General features: G+C 32.0%; 1 protein-coding gene across 2 annotated transcripts in view; it reads right to left on the bottom strand.

Annotated features, from left to right (window-relative positions):
- Nucleotides 1–21,896, bottom strand: part of LOC136041207 (zinc finger protein ZFP2-like) — a gene marked incomplete at its 3' end in the record, with an annotated part of 100,807 nt that extends 78,911 nt beyond the window's left edge. For both annotated transcript variants that reach the window (XM_065725785.1, XM_065725784.1), the window contains 2 exon segments: nt 1,140–1,321; nt 21,710–21,896. In XM_065725785.1, the coding sequence (XP_065581857.1) occupies nt 1,140–1,321; nt 21,710–21,854 (327 nt within the window).
- Nucleotides 21,897–22,166: the final 270 nt, after the last annotated feature.

Below are 22,166 nucleotides of genomic sequence, written 5' to 3' on the forward strand. Positions count from 1 at the left end.
GGAAAATACATTTTTCCCTGGACGCATCTCAAGTTTCTTTGGTTTCTTTCATAATTTTGAAATTTTTAGGGCAATGAATACATTTCTGTCTCTGTTGCCACATTAAACTGTCAAAATAAATAAGCAAAACTCATCAGCTGAACTTGGAAATGCTTTATGTCCATACAAATTCAAGTTCTAATTTCCACAGGCAAGTACACTGTCAAAGAAAAACTACGTCCTCTTGGGCTGTTTGGTTCTATATGTTTTTAGCTTATTTTTTGCCCGTGTTTCTTTTTTCAATTTGTATCCGCTTGGTCTACTACCAAAAAGCTGAAACCCATACTGTTCCAGAGCAATTTTTTGTCTGTTCTGAGTTACTCTATGGAATGCCTAAAGCGAACCGCAGAAAAGTCTTATCCCAAAGTTGGAAGACATCTACGCAGCAGCCCACTTGACGGAAGGTTGGAGGCTGCTCACTGATACCCTGTGGCATCAGGGGGGGGGTATACTAATTTCTGTAGTTGGTATTTATTTAGTATCATATAGTAAATATATATATATTATATTAGCATATATATATATATATATATATATATATATATATATATATATATATATATATATATATATATATATATATATATATATATATATATATATATATATATATATTATTTCATATTAAACATATTGATCATTCTGTATCATAGTAATCTTCCAACATGGTAAATATATTAGTCATATTTTATGTCCTTTTTAGAGGGTGGGATAGGTCCTTTTCATAATAAAAAGATGATTCATGCAATCATGAATTTGTTTACATAAAACTGTTTAATAGCAGGCCTAACATTGCCAAAGAAAGAAAAGTTCAGAAAACAGGAAACAATGATCTGAAGAAAATCCCTGGCTGGGGCTCTTGGTGAAGAATGCACTAATACTGGTAGCCTTAAAGCTTTGAATAGAACCGTCACACTTAGTCGCATTTAATTTACCCTTTATTCTATTTTATATTTTTGTAACAAAGGTTCTTTTTAATATTGGACATTTTAATTCATTTACTCTTCGTTGATCCTTATCCAAGGCTACAAGCAACTATTGAAGAATGGAAAGAATTGTCAATATTTGCACTTATGAAAGGAAGCATGTAATGAAAATACCTTGGTAGTTGGTTTCAGAGGTCGAGCATTACTGCTGGGATGAGAAAATGGTGTTTGCAATGCCACAGATCGACTAGGATTTGGACTTGCAACTACATCATGTATTACAGGTTTATCAATTTGAGCTACTTTCAACAGCCCATTTTCATTTTTGGGCCTTTTGCACACTGGATCTTTTACATCTAAAAAAGAGAAAATTCATCTACTAACACCTCGAATTGTTTGGGGTTATTTCTTCTTTATAAGAAACGCCAGATTTAAAATTGGCAGTTATTTTCCCATTTCAATCAGTTTTACTCCCTTACCTTATAACAAACCCCTCAGTTTTGTCTTTGACCATACAACTAAAATTATATACACTAATAATGCCTTTCCATCTAAGTGCTGCAATATAAGAAATGATTATATAATATTAGAAGATTTTTTGTTTCTTACACTTACCCCCTCTCCCAATATCCTAAAGACCGTTGCCTCTACCAGGGTAGAAGGGTCAGAAAATTTATATTAGGAGGTGTGTGTTACCTTACTCATTTGGTCTACAATATACATGAGCTGAATTTAAGAGAAGCAAACAATGCAACTACAAAACAACAAACTATATATACTGTAGAATGTGCCTACACATATGCTCAAAATTTTAGACAAAACTAATCTTCAAACTTACGGATTTAAGTCTAGGAAAGATCAAGGGAAAAAAATTTGAAAGACTTATGGTATGTATGCCAAAATAAAAAGGGCAGCATGATAAGTGTTGCTGAGAAAGGCTCTACAAAGCACTGTTTGTGCCCCACTAATTTTTTATTACACCAGTTTGGACAAATTTTTAATATAACTGAATATCTTGCCATCCACAGACAGTTCTTAAGATATTGTAAGTTGGTCCTTGCCCTTCCCCTTTGGTTCATTAATACTTATATTCGTCAATTATTCATAGTTTAGCAGTTCTGTTTTACTTTCTTTTTTTTAACAGTAAAAAAAGAAATTAATACCAAGGATAATGAAAATGGAGTCCGAATGCTTTGGTTGCTGAAATACTGAAAGATCTTCAGTTAAAAATTTTATTTCACTGTAATTTATTTCCATTTTTAATGCTGCAATAACTGGAAAAGAAATTATTTGTAATATAATTTGCTTTCATTGAAGGAGTTTTGTGCATATTTTATCCTAATGAAAAAAGTTTTCTGACTATAACATCTTTTATATAGTCTAAAGCGTCATTGTAATACTATCATGTACATTTTTTGCTCTTGAAATGCATCTGAATGTCATGGTATTCACATTAAAAGATTGTTTCCCTCCGAAATTAAGGCTCTAAAGTATATTCAGCCGAAGGGTGCACGTCCTGTCCATGGTTTGGTCAAATATGGAACCATATCCCATGGAAGTAAGGTTCAAAGTATGTTTGTGTAATATTATATTGTCAAAAGATAAGTGTTTGCCGCATCATCAAGCATGTTATGATTTACTTTAGATTTTTATACTTCAAAAAATTGACGAACCACAGGGAATAAAACAGCAGAATTGGTTAGCAAAATTTATATAGATAGAAGATGAGCTATCAAACATCTGTTTATGATGTTCTGATTCACAGGAAAAAACTCTTTCTAAACTAGAATATTAATAGATGAACAAAAGGGAATAAAACACAGGTAGCAAGTTTTAAAAAATATTTGTGTTCTATTATCTTGTCAAACGATAATTGTTTGTTAGATCATCAAGCATGGTATCATTTATTTTAAAGTCTTGGAATTCGGCAAATTGTTTTTTGTTGATTGTAGAAGGGGCACTATCTGATTAAAGTTGTAACAATTTTGACTATCTGATTGACTAGATGTAACAATTTCATTTAAAACTAGTCTGTCAGCACGCGTTGTTGTGGCGCTGCGTGCCACAGCAATGCGTGGCGCACCAGCAACACGTGGGGTGTCAGTGTTTTTCTTTTGCACCCCAGCAACAGGTTGTAACACCTTCGAATTCGAAAGAGAGCATGAAAGCCAATGTACTGCTGTAGCTGTTAATACAGATTCTATTATTGAATATGTGATAAATGTACAGTGATTTTTTTTTTTTAGTTTCTTTTTAGCTGTTTTTTGTTTTATTTAGTTTTGGATTTTTTGTTTTTCTTTGTTTTTTCTTTATTTCTTTTTAGTTTTTTAATTTTTTTAATTTTTTTTTAATTTTTTTTAGTTTTTCTTTTTTTAGTTTTTTCCAATCCCTCCCACCGAACCAACCCCACCCCACCTCCCCTCCCCAAATTCTGTATTCAGATCTACACCGCATTTTTCTAATGATTTCTAATGACATTTTTCTAATTTTTCCTTTTTTTCAGTTTTTTTTATTTTTTAGTTTTTCTATTTTTAATTTTTTTCTATTTTAGTTTTTGTTTTTTAGTTTTTTCTTTTTTTGTCTTTTCTTTTCGTTTTTTTTCTTTTTTTATTTTTTTTATTTTGTAGTTGTTTTTTGGTTTTTTTCTTTTTTAGTTTTTTTTCTAACTTTTGCTTTTTTTTGTTTTTTTTCTTTTTTAGTTTTTTTTCTTTTTTCGTTTTTTCTCTTTTTTTAGTTTTTTTCTTTCTTGATTTTTGATTTTTTTTTTTCTTTTTCTTAGTGTTGGTCTTTTTTCTGTTTAGTTTTTTTTTCTTTTTCGCTTTTATTAATTTTTTTTGTTTTTCTTTTTTTATATTTTTTTTATTATTTAGTTTTTATTTTTTGTTAGTTTTTCTTTTTTTTTAGTTTTCTTCTTTTTTAGTTTTTTTTCCTTTTTGTTTTACTTGTTTTTCAAGGTGGGGGACAGTAATTCTCCTGTACTAAGTTTCTGACCATTTTGATTTCAATGGTGCACTTTTTTCAAGCAGACACCGAATCGAATGGTTATAAAGTTCTTTTAAATCACCATAGTTTTCTTTTCATTATAAACTTTTAATTTTAAGGTTAGCGGAAAAAAACAGTTACCATTTCTTAATCACTGTCAAATAGCCATTTTCTCATTAGGTAGCTTTGTTTTTAAACGCGTTTTTTTATTTTTGGTAACTATGGGCTATGGATCATCTTTTAATATTCATAAACCCATTTGGTAACAATTAATGAAAGAGCAGGTTGGCAAAGTGGAAGCATGCGGGGCCATTAACTCAGGGGCTGATGGTTCGAAACTTCAGACTGGATTATAGGTCCAACATGTTTTCAAAGTGCCAAGCTGCTCATAAAACAAGAAAAAAAAAACAGAATTGCCATGTTCGGCTTTTGCAAGGTTGCAGTTGTCACTGTGCAGCCACTGGAATTATGGTTAATCTAACATACAGGAAAAAGCCTACAGTTCTTTTTCAATTAGATTACAAAATTAAAACCAGAACCACAGGAATAAAGCAGCAAAATTGGTCAAATATGGAACCATATCCCATGGAAGTAAGGTTCAAAGTATGTTTGTGCAATATCATATTGTCAAAAGATAGGTGTTTGTCGCATCATCAAGCATGTTATGATTTACTTTAGATCTTTATAATTCAAAAAATTATTTTTTGTTGATTATAGAATGCAGTATATGCAGCAATTTCCTTTTAGAAAGAGCCGACTCGATGTAGCGAGCCGGCTCTTTCTAGAGCGACTAGTTGTAGTCATTTCCTTTAAATGAGGTATTAAACATGTTTCTATGATATTCTTATAGCCTGCTAGCCCCGGTGGAAAAAAGGAGATGTATCATTGTAACAAATACCAAAGAGGGATTTTAATGGTTTTTCAACGTACGGGACTGTAATTCTCCCGTATTAGGTTTTGGACAATGCTGATTCCAATGCAGTTTCCATTTTGATCAGACGCCAATTTCGAGGGAAATTAAGTTTTTGTCAAAATCATCATAGTTTTCTTTTCGTTAAAAACTTTTATTTTCAAGGTGGACAGGAAAAATAGTTACAATTCATGAATCACTGTCAAGTGGCAAATTTTCTCATTTAGCAGTTTTGTTTAAAAAATGAATTTTTTACTTTTGGCTACTATGGGCTGTGGTTCGTCTTTTGATGGGTTGCGGCTACAGCTGGAACCTTTTAATTATTAAATAAAAAACAAACAAGTTTTTTTTAACTGAAAGTAAGGAGCGACATTAAAACTTAAAACGAACAGAAATTACTTCGTATATGAAAGAGGCTGCTTCCTCATCAACGCTCCGCTCTTTACGCTAAAGTTTGACTCTGTCTCTCAATTCTTCTTTTTAAAACAGTAAAAAACTTTAGCGTAAAGAGCGGGGCGCTGATGAGGAAGCAGCCTCTTTCATATACGAAGTAATTTCTGTTCGTTTTAAGTTTTAATGTCGCTCCTTACTTTCAGTTAAAAAAACTTGTGTTTTTTTTTTTATTTAATTTCTGAACGTTTTTGAATCAATGCATGTTTTGATTTTGGCTCTCCGCAGAGGAATAATTAAAACGAAATTTGCATTTTTTTTTTTTTTTGGCTAAATGGCTTTCTCATAATTTTGATCGAATGATTTTGAGAAAAAAGAGCGGGGGAGGAAGCCTAGTTGCCCTCCGATTTTTTGGTTAATTAAAAAGGCAACTAGAACTTTTAATTTTTTACGAATATTTTTATTAGTAAAAGATTTACGTACTTATAAATTAGCTTACGTAAAGAACTTTTGTATTCTCATGTTTTTATTACATATATGAGGGGATTTGCTCCCTTGTCAGATCCTCGCTCTTTACACTAAAGCTTAAATTTTGTCCCAATTCATTAAGAATGACCCCAGAATCACAAAAGCCGTAGAATAAATAGTTGAAATTACTAAAAATACTTTAACGTAAAGAGCGAGGTATTAGAAGGAGGTGAGCCCCTCAAATGGGTAATAATTTCTGTTTGTTTTAAGTTTTAATGCTGTTCCTTACTTCCAGCTGAAAGAACTTTTCCATATTTATTTTTTCATTGTGTTTTTAAATAATGCTAGTAAATCCTGCGCTCCCTTCATGGAGATTTTCTTCCCCCATGACAAATTATCGATGGAAAGTTCCCCCAGCATATCCCCCTCTTCTCAACCCCTCCCCCAACCAAAAAAATCCTCCTGAAAACGCCTGTACACTTCCCAATAACCATTACTATATGTAAGCATTGGTCAAAGTTTGTAACTTGTTGTCCCTCCCATGGGGACTGTGGGGGAGTAAGTCGTCCCCAAAGACATAGTTATAAGGTTTTTCGACTACGCTGAATAAAATGGCTATCTCAGAATTTTGATCCGTTGACTTTGGTAAAATAATTAGCGTGGGAGGGGGCCTAGGTGCCCTCCAATTTTTTTGGTCACTTAAAAAGGGCACTAGAACTTTTCATTTCCGTTAGAATAAGCCCTCTTGCAACATTCTAGGACAACTGGGTCGATACGATCACCCCTGGGAAAAAAAAACAAAAAAAAACAAAAAAACAAATAAACACGCATCTGTGATCTGCCTTCTGGCAAAAAATACAAAATTCCACATTTTTGTAGAATACGCTGAATCTGATGGTGTGATTTTCGTTAAGATTCTATGACTTCTAGGGGGCGTTTCCCCACCTATTTACTAAAATAACACAAATTTTCTCAGGCTCGTAACTTTTGATGGGTAAGACTAAACTTGATGAAACTTATATATTTAAAATCAGCATTAAAATGCGATTTAGTGGTTTCCATTTTTTAGAGTTTTGGTTACTATTGAGCCGGGTCGCTCCTTACTACAGTTCGTTACCAAGAACTGTTTGAAAGTCATTTAAAAGACTAAATTTGATGAAACTTATATATTTGAAATCAGCATAAAAATCTGATTATTTTGATATATCTTTTAGCATCGAAATTCCGTTTTTTACTGGAATTTCTGGTGGAATTACTGGTGTAATTTTCGTTAAGATCCTATGACTTTTAGGGGGTGTTACCCCCTATTTTCCAAAATAAGGCAAATTTTCTTAGGCTCGTAACTTTTGATGACAAAGACTAAATTTGATGAAACTTATATATTTGAAATCAGCATAAAAATCCGATTCTTTTGATATATCTTTTAGCATCGAAATTCCGTTTTTTAGAGTTTCGTTTACTATTGAGCCGGGTCGCTCCTTACTATAAAAAAACGTGTGATTACTCCGTATATGAAAGGGGCTTTTCCTCCTCGACACCCCGCTCCTTACGCTAAAGTTTTTTATTGTTTTAAAAATTAGAGTTGCGAGAAAGAATCAAACTTTAGCGCAAGGAGCGGGGTGTCGAGGAGGAAAAGCCCCTTTCATATACGGAGTAATTTCTGTTCGTTTTAAGTTTTAATGTCGCTCCTAACTTTCATTTAAAAAAACTTGTTTTTTTATTTCATTTCTGAAAGTTTTTGAATTAATGCATGTCTGATTTTGGCTCCCCGTACATAAATTACTAAAATAAAATTTGCATATTAATTCTTTTTTTGGCTAAATGGCTTTCTCTTAGTTTTGATCAGACGATTTTGAGAAATAAGGGGTGGGGAAGGAGGCCTAGGTGCCCTCCAATTTTTCGGTTACTCAAAAAGGCAACTGGATCTTTTAATTTTTAACGAACGTTTTTATTAGTAAAAAAAATATACGTAACTTAAGAATTAACTTACGTAACAAACGTACATAACTTACGTAACTTACGTTACGTTTTATCCCAATTCTTTAAGAATGACCCCTGTATCAGAAAGGCCGTAGAATAAATAGTTGAAATTATTTAAAAAATTTTTAGCATAAAGAGCGAAGTATTTATCTCCTCCTAAATACCTCGCTCTTTATGCTAAAGTATTTTTAGAACTCTTCATATGCTTAATAATCTCTGTTCGTTTTAAGTTTTAATGCTTCTCCTTACTTTCAATTGAAAAAACTTTTTCATGTTTATATTTTCATTGTTTTTTTTATAGTAATGCTAGAAAGTCCTGCGCCCTTTTCATTGAATTTCTCTTCCCCCATGAAATACTCCTCCAAGAAAAGATCCTCCCAAATAGATTCCTCCCCTGAACCCCACACCCAAACCAAAAAAATCCCCCTGAAAACGTCTGTACACTTCCCAGTAACCATTACTGTATGTAAACATTGGTCAAAGTTTGTAACTTGCAGCCCCTCCCCCAGGGACTGTGGGGGGTAAGTCATCCCCAAAGACATAGTTATTATGGTTTTCGACTATGCGGAACAAAATGGCTATCTCAAAATTTTGATTTGTTGACTTTGGGAAAAAAATGAGCGTGGGAGGGGGCCTAGGTGCCCTCCTATGTTTTCGGTCACTTAAAAAGGGCACTAACTTTTCATTTCCGCTAGAATGAGCCCTCTTGCAACACTCTAGGACCACTTGGTCGATACGATGACCCCTGGGGAAAAAAACAAAAAAACAAATAAACACGCACCCGTGATTTGTCTTCTGGCAAAAAATACGAAATTCCACATTTTTGTAGATTGGACCTTGGAATTTTTTCTATAGGGTTCTCTGATATGCTGAATGCGATGGTGTAATTTTCGTTAAAAATCCTATGACTTTTAGGGGGTGTTACCCCCTATTTTCCAAAATAAGGCAAATTTTCTCAGGCTCGTAACTTTCGATGACAAAGACTAAATTTGATGAAATTTATATATTTAAAATCAGCATAAAAATCCGATTCTTTTGATATATCTTTTAGTATCGGAATTCCGTTTTTTAGAGTTTCGTTTACTATTGAGCCGGGTCGCTCCTTACTACAGTTCGTTACCACGAACTGTTTGATTAGTAGGTTACTCTTGTAATGCAGAAATCAGACAGGAAAAAAAAAACTAGTTCTACATTGCATGGGCAATGTGAAGTGTTGCATAAACCTTTGTTCAGCTTTGTTGAGTAAAGTGTTGCAAGAGCAACACTTTGATTTGTTTCCTCACTTTGATTAAATTGGTTTTGCCATCAAATACACCAGAAACAAATAATAGCTACACCAACTAGCAAAAGTTGTGAACCCCTCATTGCTGAAGATAATTATGAGCTAACAGCTGATTGCTGTTTAAAACTCCCCTATATGTTTCACAATTTTTATCAGCTTATTTTTGGTTTCAGCGTATACCTTACTACTGAAGTTGTCAATCCCTTTAAACTTCAAAACTGCTACATCTCATGAAAAAATTTTTCTACCAAAAAATGAATGACATATACCTTGATCAGCTCATCAAGAGCTATCGACTGCCATAAAAAAATCTTTCAGTCTTAATTCAAAAGTTGACTTTTTTGCCATAGGCCAAGTTTCTAACATTAGAAACTTTCTCAAAATCAAAAATCAAGAAAGAAAAAATCTAAAAAAAGAGAAAAAACGAAAAAAGGAAAAAAAACTAAAAAAGAAAAAAAACAAAAAAAAGCAAAAGTTAAAAAAAAAAACTAAAAAAGAAAAAAACCAAAAAACAACTACAAATAAAAAAAATAAAAAAAGAAAAAAAACGAAAAGAAAAGACAAAAAAAGAAAAAACTAAAAAACAAAAACTAAAATAGAAAAAAATTAAAAATAGAAAAACTAAAAAATAAAAAAACTGAAAAAAAGGAAAAATTAGAAAAATGTCATTAGAAATCATTAGAAAAATGCGGTGTAGATCTGAATACAGAATTTGGGGAGGGGAGGTGGGGTGGGGTTGGTTCGGTGGGAGGGATTGGAAAAAACTAAAAAAAGAAAAACTAAAAAAAAATTAAAAAAAAATTAAAAAACTAAAAAGAAATAAAAAAAACAAAGAAAAACAAAAAATCCAAAACTAAATAAAACAAAAAACAGCTAAAAAGAGACTAAAAAAAAAAAAAATCACTGTACATTGATCACATATTCAATAATAGAATCTGTATTAACAGTTACCACAGTACATTGGCTTTCATGCTCTCTTTCGAATTCGAAGGTGTTACAACCTGTTGCTGGGGTGCGAAAGAAAAACACTGACACCCCACGTGTTGCTGGTGCGCCACGCATTGCTGTGGCGCGCAGCGCCACAACAACGCGTGCTGACAGACTAGTTTTAAATGAAATTGTTACATCTAGTCAATCAGATAGTCAAAATTGTTACAACTTTAATCAGATAGTGCCCCTTCTACAATCAACAAAAAACAATTTGCCGAATTCCAAGATTTTAAAATAAATGATACCATGCTTGATGATGGAACAAACAATTATCGTTTGACAAGATAATAGAACACAAATATTTTTTAAAACTTGCTACCTGTGTTTTATTCCCTTTTGTTCATCTATTAATATTCTAGTTTAGAAAGAGTTTTTTCCTGTGAATCAGAACATCATAAACAGATGTTTGATAGCTCATCTTCTATCTATATAAATTTTGCTAACCAATTCTGCTGTTTTATTCCCTGTGGTTCGTCAATTTTTTGAAGTATAAAAATCTAAAGTAAATCATAACATGCTTGATGATGCGGCAAACACTTATCTTTTGACAATATAATATTACACAAACATACTTTGAACCTTACTTCCATGGGATATGGTTCCATATTTGACCAATTTTGCTGCTTTATTCCCTGTGGTTCTGGTTTTAATTTTGTAATCTAATTGAAAAAGAACTGTAGGCTTTTTCCTGTATGTTAGATTAACCATAATTCCAGTGGCTGCACAGTGACAACTGCAACCTTGCAAAAGCCGAACATAGCAATTCTGTTTTTTTTTTTTGTTTTTTTTTTCTTGTTTTATGAGCAGCTTGACACTTTAAAAACATGTTGGACCTATAATACAGTCTGAAGTTTCGAACCATCAGCCCTTGAGTTAATGGCCCCACATGCTTTCACTTTGCCAACCTGCTCTTTCATTAATTGTTACCAAATGGGTTTATGAATATTAAAGGATGATCCATAGCCCATAGTTACCAAAAATAAAAAAAAACGCGTTTAAAAACAAAGCTACCTTATGAGAAAATGGCTATCTGACAGTGATTAAGAAATGGTAACTGTTTTTTTCCGCTAACCTTAAAATTAAAAGTTTATAATGAAAAGAAAACTATGGTGATTTAAAAGAACTTTATAACCCTTCAATTCGGTGTCTGCTTGAAAAAAAATGCACCATTGAAATCAACATGTTCAGAAACTTAGTACAGGAGAATTACTGTCCCCCACCTTGAAAAACAAGTAAAACAAAAAAGAAAAAAAAAACTAAAAAAGAAGAAAACTAAAAAAAGAAGAACTAACAAAAAATAAAAAACTAAATAATAAAAAAAATATAAAAAAAAGAAAAACTAAAAAAAAATTAATAAAAGCAAAAAAGAAAAAAAAACTAAACAGAAAAAAGACCAACACTAAGAAAAAGAAAAAAATCAATAAGAAAAAAAAGAAAAAAACTAAAAAAAGAGAAAAAAACAAAAAAAGAAAAAAAAAACCAAAAAAGAAAAAAAACTGAAAAAAGCAAAAATTAGAAAAACAACTAAAAAAGAAAAAAAAACAAAAAAAACTACAAAAAAAAACAAAAACAAAAGACAAAAAAGAAAAAACTAAAAAACAAAAACTAAAATAGAAAAAAATAAAAAATAGAAAAACTAAAAAATAAAAAAACTGAAAAAAAGGAAAAAAATAAAAAAGGAAAAAAGAAAAAAAGAAAAAACTAAGCTCAATGGCAATCATTAGAAAAATGCGGTGTAGATCTGAATACAGAATTTGGGGATGGGAGGTGGGGTGGGGTTGGTTCGGTGGGAGGGATTGGGAAAACACTAAAAAAAGAAAAACTAAAAAAAATTAAAAAAATTAAAAAAAAACTAAAAAGAAATAAAAAAAAACAAAAAAAAAACAAAAAATCTAAAACTAAATAAAACAAAAAACAGCTAAAAAGAAAGTAAAAAAAAAAATCACTGTTCATTGATCACATATTCAATAATAGAATCTGTATTAACAGTTACCGCAGTACATTGGCTTTCATGCTATCTTTCGAATTCGAAGGTGTTACAACCTGTTGCTGGGGTGCGAAAGAAAAACACTGACACCCCACGTGTTGCTGGTGCGCCACGCATTGCTGTGGCGCGCAGCGCCACAACAACGCGTGCTGACAGACTAGTTTTAAATGAAATTGTTACATCTAGTCAATCAGATAGTCAAAATTGTTACAACTTTAATCAGATAGTGCCCCTTCTACAATCAACAAAAAACAATTTGCCGAATTCCAAATTTTAAAATAAATGATACCATGCTTGATGATGGAACAAACAATTATCGTTTGACAAGATAATAGAACACAAATATTTTTTAAAACTTGCTACCTGTGTTTTATTCCCTTTTGTTCATCTATTAATATCTGTGGTTCGTATTATAATTTTGTAATCTAATTGAAAAAGAACTGTAGGCTTTTTCCTGTACGTTACATTAATCATGGTTTCAGTTGACAGCTGCAACCTAGCAAAAGCCGAACATGGCAATTCTCTTTTTTTTCTTGTTTTAAGAGCAGCTTAGCACTTTGAAAACATGTTGGACTTATAACCCAGTCTGAAGTTTCGAACCATCAGCCCCTGAGCTAAAGGCCCCACATGCTTCCACTGTGCCAACCTGCTCTTTGTAGTAATTGTTACCAAATGGTTTATGACTGTTAAAAGACAAACCATAGCCCATAGTTACCAAAAAAAAAAAAATGTGTTTAAAAACAAAACTGTCTAATGAAAAAAATGGCTAGCTGGCAGTGACTCAGAAATTTTAACTATGTTTTCTGCTAACCGATGTTTGGTAGTTCATCTATATATATATAAAATTTTAAATAAAGTTGTCACATCTAGTCTCTTTTATAAGTAAGAAAAAAACTTATTTATAAAACTTGAGACAAAAACACGGGAGAATTACTGTCCCACACATTGAACAGTGACAACTGCAACCTTGCAAAAGCCGAACATGGCAATTCTGTTTTTTTTTTTTTGTTTTTTTTTTTTCTTGTTTTATGAGCAGCTTGGCACTTTGAAAACATGTTGGACCTATAATCCAGTCTGAAGTTTCGAACCATCAGCCCCTGAGTTAATGGCCCCGCATGCTTCCACTTTGCCAACCTGCTCTTTCATTAATTGTTACCAAATAGGTTTATGAATATTAAAAGATGATCCATAGCCCATAGTTACCAAAAATAAAAAAACGCGTTTAAAAACAAAGCTACCTAATGAGAAAATGGCTATCTGACAGTGATTAAGAAATGGTAACTGTTTTTTTCCGCTAACCTTAAAATTAAAAGTTTATAATGAAAAGAAAACTATGGTGATTTAAAAGAACTTTATAACCCTTCAATTCGGTGTCTGCTTGAAAAAAATGCACCATTGAAATCAACATGGTCAGAAACTTAGTAGCCTACAGGAGAATTACTGTCCCCCACCTTGAAAAACAAGTAAAACAAAAAGGAAACAAAACTAAAAAAGAAGAAAACTAAAAAAGAAGAAAAACTAACAAAAAATAAAAACTAAATAATAAAAAAAATTTAAAAAAAAAAATAATAAAAGCAAAAAAGAAAAAAAACTAAACAGAAAAAAGACCAACACTAAGAAAAAGAAAAAAATCAAAAATCAAAAAAGATAAAAACTAAAAAAAGAGAAAAAACTGAAAAAGGAAAAAAACTAAAAAAGAAAAAAAACTAAAAAAAGCAAGTTAGAAAAAAAACTAAAAAAGAAAAAAAAACAAAAAAAACTACAAAATAAAAAAAGAAAAAAAGAAAAAACACGAAAAAGAAAAGACAAAAAAAGAAAAAACTAAAAACAAAAACTAAAATAGAAAAAAAATTAAAAAATAGAAAAACTAAAAAATAAAAAAACTGACAAAAAGGAAAAAATAAAAAAGGAAAAAAAGAAAAAAAGAAAAAACTAAGCTCAATGGCAATCATTAGAAAAATGCAGTGTAGATCTGAATACAGAATTTGGGGAGGGGAGGTTGGGTGGTGTGGGTTCGGTGGGAGGGATTGGAAAAAACTAAAAAAAGAAAAACTGAAAAAAAATATAAAAAAAAAAAAAAATTGAAGTACTAAAAAGAAATAAAAAAAAACAAAGAAAAACAAAAAATCCAAAACTAAATAAAACAAAAAACAGCTAAAAAGAAACTAAAAAAAAAATCACTGTACATTGGTCACATATTCAATAATAGAATCTGTATTAATAGTTACCACAGTTACATGTTGGACCTATAATCCAGTTTGAAGTTTCGAAGCATCAGCCCATGAGTTAATGGCCCCGCATGCTTCCACTTTGCCAACCTGCTCTTTCATTAATTGTTACCAAATGGGTTTATGAATATTAAAAGATGATCCATAGCCCATAGTTACCAAAAATAAAAAACTGCGTTTAAAAACAAAGCTACCTAATGAGAAAATGGCTATCTGACAGTGATTAAGAAAAGGTAAATGTTTTTTTCCGCTAACCTTAAAATTAAAAGTTTATAATGAAAAGAAAACTATGGTGATTTAAAAGAACTTTATAACCCTTCAATTCGGTGTCTGCTTGAAAAAAATGCACCATTGAAATCAACATGGTCAGAAACTTAGTACAGGAGAATTACTGTCCCCCACCTTGAAAAACAAGTAAAACAAAAAGGAAAAAAAACTAAAAAAGAAGAAAACTAAAAAAAAGAAAACTAACCAAAAATAAAAACTAAATAATAAAAAAATATAAAAAAAGAAAAACAAAAAAATTAAGAAAAGCAAAAAAGAAAAAAAAACTAAACAGAAAAAAGACCAACACTAAGAAAAAGAAAAAAATCAAAAAAGAAAAAACTAAAAAAAGAGAAAAAACTAAAAAGAAAAAAAAACTAAAAAAGAAAAAAACTAAAAAAAGCAAAAGTTAGAAAAAAAAACTAAAAAAGAAAAAAACCAAAAAAAAACTACAAAATAAAAAAATAAAAAAAGAAAAAAAAAGAAAAAAACGAAAAAGAAAAGACAAAAAAAGAAAAAACTAAAAAACAAAAACTAAAATAGAAAAAAATTAAAAAATAGAAAAACTAAAAAATAAAAAAACTGAAAAAAAGGAAAAAATAAAAAAGGAAAAAAAGAAAAAAAGAAAAAACTAAGCTCAATGGCAATCATTAGAAAAATGCGGTGTAGATCTGAATACAGAATTTGGGGAGGGGAGGTGGGGTGGGGTTGGTTCGGTGGGAGGGATTGGAAAAAACTAAAAAAAGAAAAACTAAAAAAAAATTAAAAAAAAATTAAAAAAATTAAAAAACTAAAAAGAAATAAAAAAAACAAAGAAAAACAAAAAATCCAAAACTAAATAAAACAAAAACAGCTAAAAAAAGACTAAAAAAAAAAATCACTGTACATTGATCACATATTCAATAATAGAATCTGAATTAACAGTTACCACAGTACATTGGCTTTCATGCTCTCTTTCGAATTCGAAGGTGTTACAACCTGTTGCTGGGGTGCGAAAGAAAAACACTGACACCCCACGTGTTGCTGGTGCGCCACGCATTGCTGTGGCGCGCAGCGCCACAACAACGCGTGCTGACAGACTAGTTTTAAATGAAATTGTTACATCTAGTCAATCAGATAGTCAAAATTGTTACAACTTTAATCAGATAGTGCCCCTTCTACAATCAACAAAAAACAATTTGCCGAATTCCAAGATTTTAAAATAAATGATACCATGCTTGATGATGGAACAAACAATTATCGTTTGACAAGATAATAGAACACAAATATTTTTTAAAACTTGCTACCTGTGTTTTATTCCCTTTTGTTCATCTATTAATATTCTAGTTTAGAAAGAGTTTTTTCCTGTGAATCAGAACATCATAAACAGATGTTTGATAGCTCATCTTCTATCTATATAAATTTTGCTAACCAATTCTGCTGTTTTATTCCCTGTGGTTCGTCTTATAATTTTGTAATCCAATTGAAAAAGAACAGTAGGCTTTTTCCTGTATGTTACATTAATCATGGTTTCAGTTGCTGCACAGTGACAGCTGCAACCTAGCAAAAGCCGAACATGGCAATTTTCTTTTTTTTCTTGTTTTAAGAGCAGCTTGGCACTTTGAAAACATGTTGGACTTATATCCCAGTTTGAGGTTTCGAACCATCAGCCCCTGAGCTAAAGACCCCGCATGCTTTTACTGTACCAGCCTGCTCTTCATAGTAATTGTTACCAAATGGTATAAGACGATTAAAAGACGAACCATATTCCATAGTTACCAAAAATAAAAAAATGCGTTTAAAAACAAAGCTACCTAATGAGAAAAATGGCTATCTGACAGTGATTCAGAAATGGTAACTATTTTATCCGCTAACCTTAAAAATAAAAGTTTATAACGAAAAGAAAACTATGGTGATTTGAAAAAAACTTTATAACTCTTCAAATCGGTGTCTGATCGAAACAAAAACTGCACCAATGAAATCAATATGGTCAAAAACCTAGTACAGGAGAATTACAAAAATATATTTTGGTTTTTTAGCACTAATATATCTCCCTTTTTTTCTTTTTTTTTTCATCGGGGTGTCAGGCTATCAGAACATCATAGAGAAATGTTTGATAGCTCATTTTAAATATACTTGTTACATCTAGCACTTTTATAAGTAAGAAAAAGAATTTGTAAAATAATGTCAATTTTTTGCAAAAAGAAAGTCTTTTTGTATACAAGATCGTGGCTGCAGCAATAACTGAAATCAGATAGTGCCCCTTCTACAATCAACAAAAATTTTTCGAATTCTAAGATTTTAAAATAAATGATACCATTCTTGATGATGAGGAAAACAATTATCAATTGTCAAGATAATAGAACAAAAATATTTTTTAAACTTGCTGCCTGGGATAGGGTCTTTTTGCAAACTTTAATATGGTTTGCAGTTGCCGCGCAGCGATAGAAGCAACCTAATAAAAGACGAAGGTGGCCAATTCTTGTTTTTAATTAAATGGTTCAAGCTGTAGCTGCAACCTATCACAAGATGAACCACAGCCCACAACATATTTTACCGACTTTTTTATTCCCTTTTGTTCGTCTATTAATATTCTAGTTTGGAAAGAGCCGTAGGCTTTTTGCTGTGTGTTACTTTAGTATGGTTTGCAGTTGTCGCGCAGCGATAGCTGCAACCTAATAAAAGACGAAGGTGGCCACTTCATGTTTTTAATTAAAAGGTTCCAGCTGTAGCCGCAACCCATCAAAAGACGAACCACAGACCATAGTAACCAAAAGTAAAAAACTCATTTTTTAAACAAAACTGCTAAATGAGAAAATTTGCCACTTGACAGTGATTCATGAATTGTAACTATTTTTCCTGTCCACCTTGAAAATAAAAGTTTTTAACGAAAAGAAAACTACGATGATTTTGACAAAAACTTAATGTCCCTCGAAATTGGCGTCTGATCAAAATGAAAACTGCATTGGAATCAGAATTGTCCAAAACCTAACACGGGAGGATTACAGTCCCGCACATTGAAAAACCATTAAAATCCCTCTTTGGTATTTATTACAATGGTACATCTCCTTTTTTCCACCGGGGCTAGTAGGCTATCAGAATATTATAGAAATATGTTTAATAACTCATTTTAAAGGAAATGACTACAACTAGTCGCTCTAGAAAGAGCCGGCTCGCTACATCGAGTCGGCTCTTTCTAAAAGGAAATTGCTGCATATACTGCATTCTATAATGGACAAAAAATGATTTTTTGAATTTTAAAAATCCAAAGTAAATCATAACATGGTTGATGATGTGACAAACACTTATCTTTTGACAATATAATATAACACGAACATACTTTAAAACTCACTTCCCTGGGATATGTTTCCATATTTGACCAAATTTGCTGTTCCTCTTTTAATTTTGTAATCTAATTGAAAAAGAACTAGGCTTTTTCCTGTATGTTACATTAATCATGGTTCCAGCATTTGCACAGCAACAGCTGCACCCTAGTAAAAGGCGAACATAGCAATTCTTTTTTTGTGGTAATTGTAAGTCGTCTTTGTAGTAATTAAATAAAAAAAACAAGTTTTTTTTAAATGAAAGTAAGGAGCGACATTAAAACTTAAAACGAACAGAAATTACTCCGTATATGAAAGGGGCTTTTCCTCCTCGACACCCCGCTCCTTACGCTAAAGTTTTTTATTGTTTTAAAAAGTAGAGTTGCGAGAAAGAATCAAACTTTAGTGCAAGGAGCGGGGTGTCGAGGAGGAAAAGCCCCTTTAATATACGGAGTAATTTCTGTTCGTTTTAAGTTTTAATGTCGCTCCTTACTTTCATTTAAAAAAACTTGTTTTTTTTATTTAATACTTCAAAAGCCTCCCTTGTCCATATTTTAGTAGATTTATTTTATAAGACAGAAATCAGATTTAAAAAAAAAATTCTATTTCTCTATTCATACTCTTCCCAAATATGATACTCACTGTTTTTGAAATTTCTAATGGTCGTCCCAGCCCCTCATCAGTTGAAACAGCAGCAACTGTTCAATTTGGAAAGGGCATTGATGGGGGAGCTGATTGATATATTTCCTCTTTTTTTGTTGGCTGATTTCTGCATCACAAGGCCAACCTACTAATACTTCAAATATATTTCAGTGGGTTATTTTTCTGTATTATTTAAGTGTTGCTTTGGGGTATTATAATGCTGTGTTTTGTTGTTTATTTTTCATGTTGGATTTGGTAAATGGTCTCATGCTCTATACTTTTTCTCTTTTTTTTATGTTAGCACATCCTTGCAAGCACTGCTTTTGTTGTTATATTTTATAAGAAAATGATTATTTTCAACAAAATTGCTTTAGTACTACTACTTCAAAAGGCTTGCTTGGCCATAATTTGGTAAATTTACATTATAAGACAGAAATCAGATTTTAAAAACATATCACTTTATTCCCCATTCATACTCTCCACACATAATACTACTGTTGAAATTGCATTCTCCCCCCCCCCCACCAGGACAGCCAAATCCCAGGTAATATAGGCTAGAAATGTATGCTTGCCCAATTCTGTACAGCACTTCCATCACATTACATGTATCCATGGTAAGAGTCTAGTCATGGTTTGGATATTTTGTTCTTAATTAAGATCTAATGACTAAGATTAGGCAGCATTTCTCAAGCCTAGGCTCTTTGGAAATTGAAGTGTCTGATGCTTTGATGGTCAGATTTAATGTATTGAAAACAAAATATCTGATGATCTCCCAATCAGAAGTACCATGCATACACCAAAACTTCTTCTTTTTAAACAAATCTATAAAAAAAAGTCAACAAGCTTTGTCTCCTTGGAATCCACTTCTCCATAGATCTCTCCTGGAACACTCACCATGACCAGGGGAGAACCTCCTGCACAAGAAAGCTGGGGATCACCCTTCACTACAAAAACCATCTACAGCTCAGCTTAATAATCCCAATTTACAAGCCTTGCATCAGATACATTACCAAGTATGGATACCCACTGTATGCTGCTCTTCTGAAAACCTTGATGGCACCACTCCTAAGATCGAAAATAGGGTAGGTTTGGTTGTTCCTCATGACTCTCTCCAGTATGTTAGAGAATTCTTTGATGTAGTATTGATGGCTATTTTCTACAAAGACTTAAATTCACATCATTCTCTAGAGCTTTCTCATATTGTGTCCCAATTGTCCAACCAACAAGACAGACAAAAAGGCACACAGCTCAGTCCAATTATCTTGAGGCAAGCAAGCTGAGAACAGTGTATTTGAAGAACAGCTTCATCCAACATTCCACTTTGATATGGAATAATCTCCCTTGGTAAGTTTCCCAAGTGAGTATATCTGTTTACTCTTCCAAAGAAAAATTCAATAATCACATAAAACCCTTGATAGAAGACTAGCAGTATATCAGATATTTACTTAAATCTGGTGCCATGAACTTGGGAATAAAAAAAAATATTGGGACAAAGACCAGGATCAAGTGTCAACTATCAGGAAATTTAAAATGGTTATTGTTGTATATGATTAAAATATATAAGCTAATCACATACTTATTAAGAGAATTTAGAGAAATCAAACAGCAAAACAATCTGCTTTGTAGGAGATTAATTAAAATTTTATAGGGATCTTGTTTGTGAGGCAATGATTAGCTGTCTCACTACTTGGTATCTTCCCCTATTTTTGTGCTATTTCTCATTAACAGCTGACTCACAATGCCAAAAAAAAGCCAATCTGAAGAAATAGAACAAACTTCTGTATATTATCTAGGCCTATGTCTTGCCTCATTAATAAGGGGGCCTGGGATACCATTTTAAAAGTAGTGATAATCATATTTGGAAGGAGCATTGCAAGGGAAACAAAACATACTTCTTTTCTCTATTTGATTCTTCTTCTAGAATTATATCATTAATTAAACAATAGGCTACAATTTTATTTTTGAAGCTTTCATTTTGCCTAATGCATATGTTCTTAAGCCAGTGAAAAGCCCAGGAAACATCCTATAGGGGCTTGCCACTTCTGAAGGAAACATGCTACAAAAATAAAATAGAACCATTAGATTCTTTAGGTGAAAGCTTAGGACAGCCCCTTCACATAAGGAAACAATTATTACTTCATAATATGCAGAATAATCCTAGTTAACACATTTTGCATTGGGAGAAGCTTTATGTTCACTTCTTTCCTTGTATTTTGAGTTTTTCTATCATATTTCTAAATATTTGTGTCTATCCTCTAACTCTTGATAAACATTTATAGTACTTGATAACACCCTAATGTCATCTAACATAACCAAATCTAACCTAATTTACCACTATTTGTCATATAATATGTGATATGAGAAATAATTGGATAGATTTGATGATGTTTAATTAAATAAATAGAGTACATGAAAACAAAACAAAAATGAAGTTGAATCCATATTTATTTTCCAGAAATGTGTTAAAAAAGATTGTGCAGCACTTTATTAAAAAAAAAATTGAAAGTAGTGAAGATTAAGGGTCTTACTTATGCAGAATGTATGAACTAGAATTATTATGCATAATATGAAGTAAGAATTATTTCCTTAACATGTTCTCTTATGTGAAGGGACTTATCTAAGCCTAGGCTATACCATAAATTAGCCTACAATGAAATAGACCTAAATATGGAATAATAATTTAAATGATTTAAAAAAGTGGATAATGGAAGGATATATGACAGTTCAACTAAAATAAATGATAAGCATTCTGTATATTATAAAGTAGATGATATTTTTTTTTCCTGACAGCCAGTTTATTATAGGCCTATATTCTTAGGGCTATATCTAGGACCAAAGGAGGGGGGTGGGGATGCAGTGTCATAACAGAAAAGCAACCATAATATTGAGATTAGTAGTATAAAATAAGGAATGGTAAAATTCTGGTTTAGCAACTTCTTGCAATCTCAGACAGGGGTTAGGTTACTATTGGTACTACTTTTAGCAAAATTCCTTCAGAAGTGGCCAACCACTACATGTTTATCAAGGCCTATTGTCTGTAATTTTGTGTTAAACATCAAAGAAAACAGTCTCCAAAACATGATTAGGTCTATTTGCCCCTCCAGGCCAGTCCAAAATGGCACAGGTGCAGATCTAGAGCAAAATCTTAGGGGGGGGGGATATGACAAGGGTGCTGATGAGCAAAATCTTGGAGGAGAAAATGTGACAAAGGTACCAATAATTCACAATTTTTTCTAAAAGAAAAAAACAGAGAAAGAGGGCACCAGAAAAAAAACTTGGGGTCCAGGGCCCCCCTTGATCAGCTAGTGTATTAGCCCACCTTTTCCTTTGCTTAAGTTCAGAGGGTCATCACATTTTGAGCCTCGGCCACATTTTCCTTTATGTTTCAAAAATTCAGTGAGCAACGAAAATTGCTTCTTGCAAGTTCCACAAATAAAACAATCCCTGAAGTCTTCAGTCTCCATGTTGCACTTTATTTTGAATATAATAATCCATCCAGGGCAGTGAATAATAGATGGCAATGTTTACAAACAACTTTATTACGAAAAGAGAAATCACCAATGCAACAGCACAAACACATTGAAAAAAAAAAGAGACAGAAGGAGAAAAGGAAGACTGTTTTCCTAAATTAGTGATTAATATAGATCAGCACTTGAACGAGGCCTTAACCCATAACCCTACTCATCCATACGATCATATAGGCCTAACAGCATAGCCATACACAATCAACCATAAAGAATAATCCATGGACAGACGAAGACAGCGAAGACAAACAA

Source organism: Artemia franciscana, unplaced genomic scaffold, assembly GCF_032884065.1.
Source record: "Artemia franciscana unplaced genomic scaffold, ASM3288406v1 PGA_scaffold_1179, whole genome shotgun sequence".
Taxonomy (NCBI): Eukaryota; Metazoa; Arthropoda; class Branchiopoda; order Anostraca; family Artemiidae; genus Artemia; species Artemia franciscana.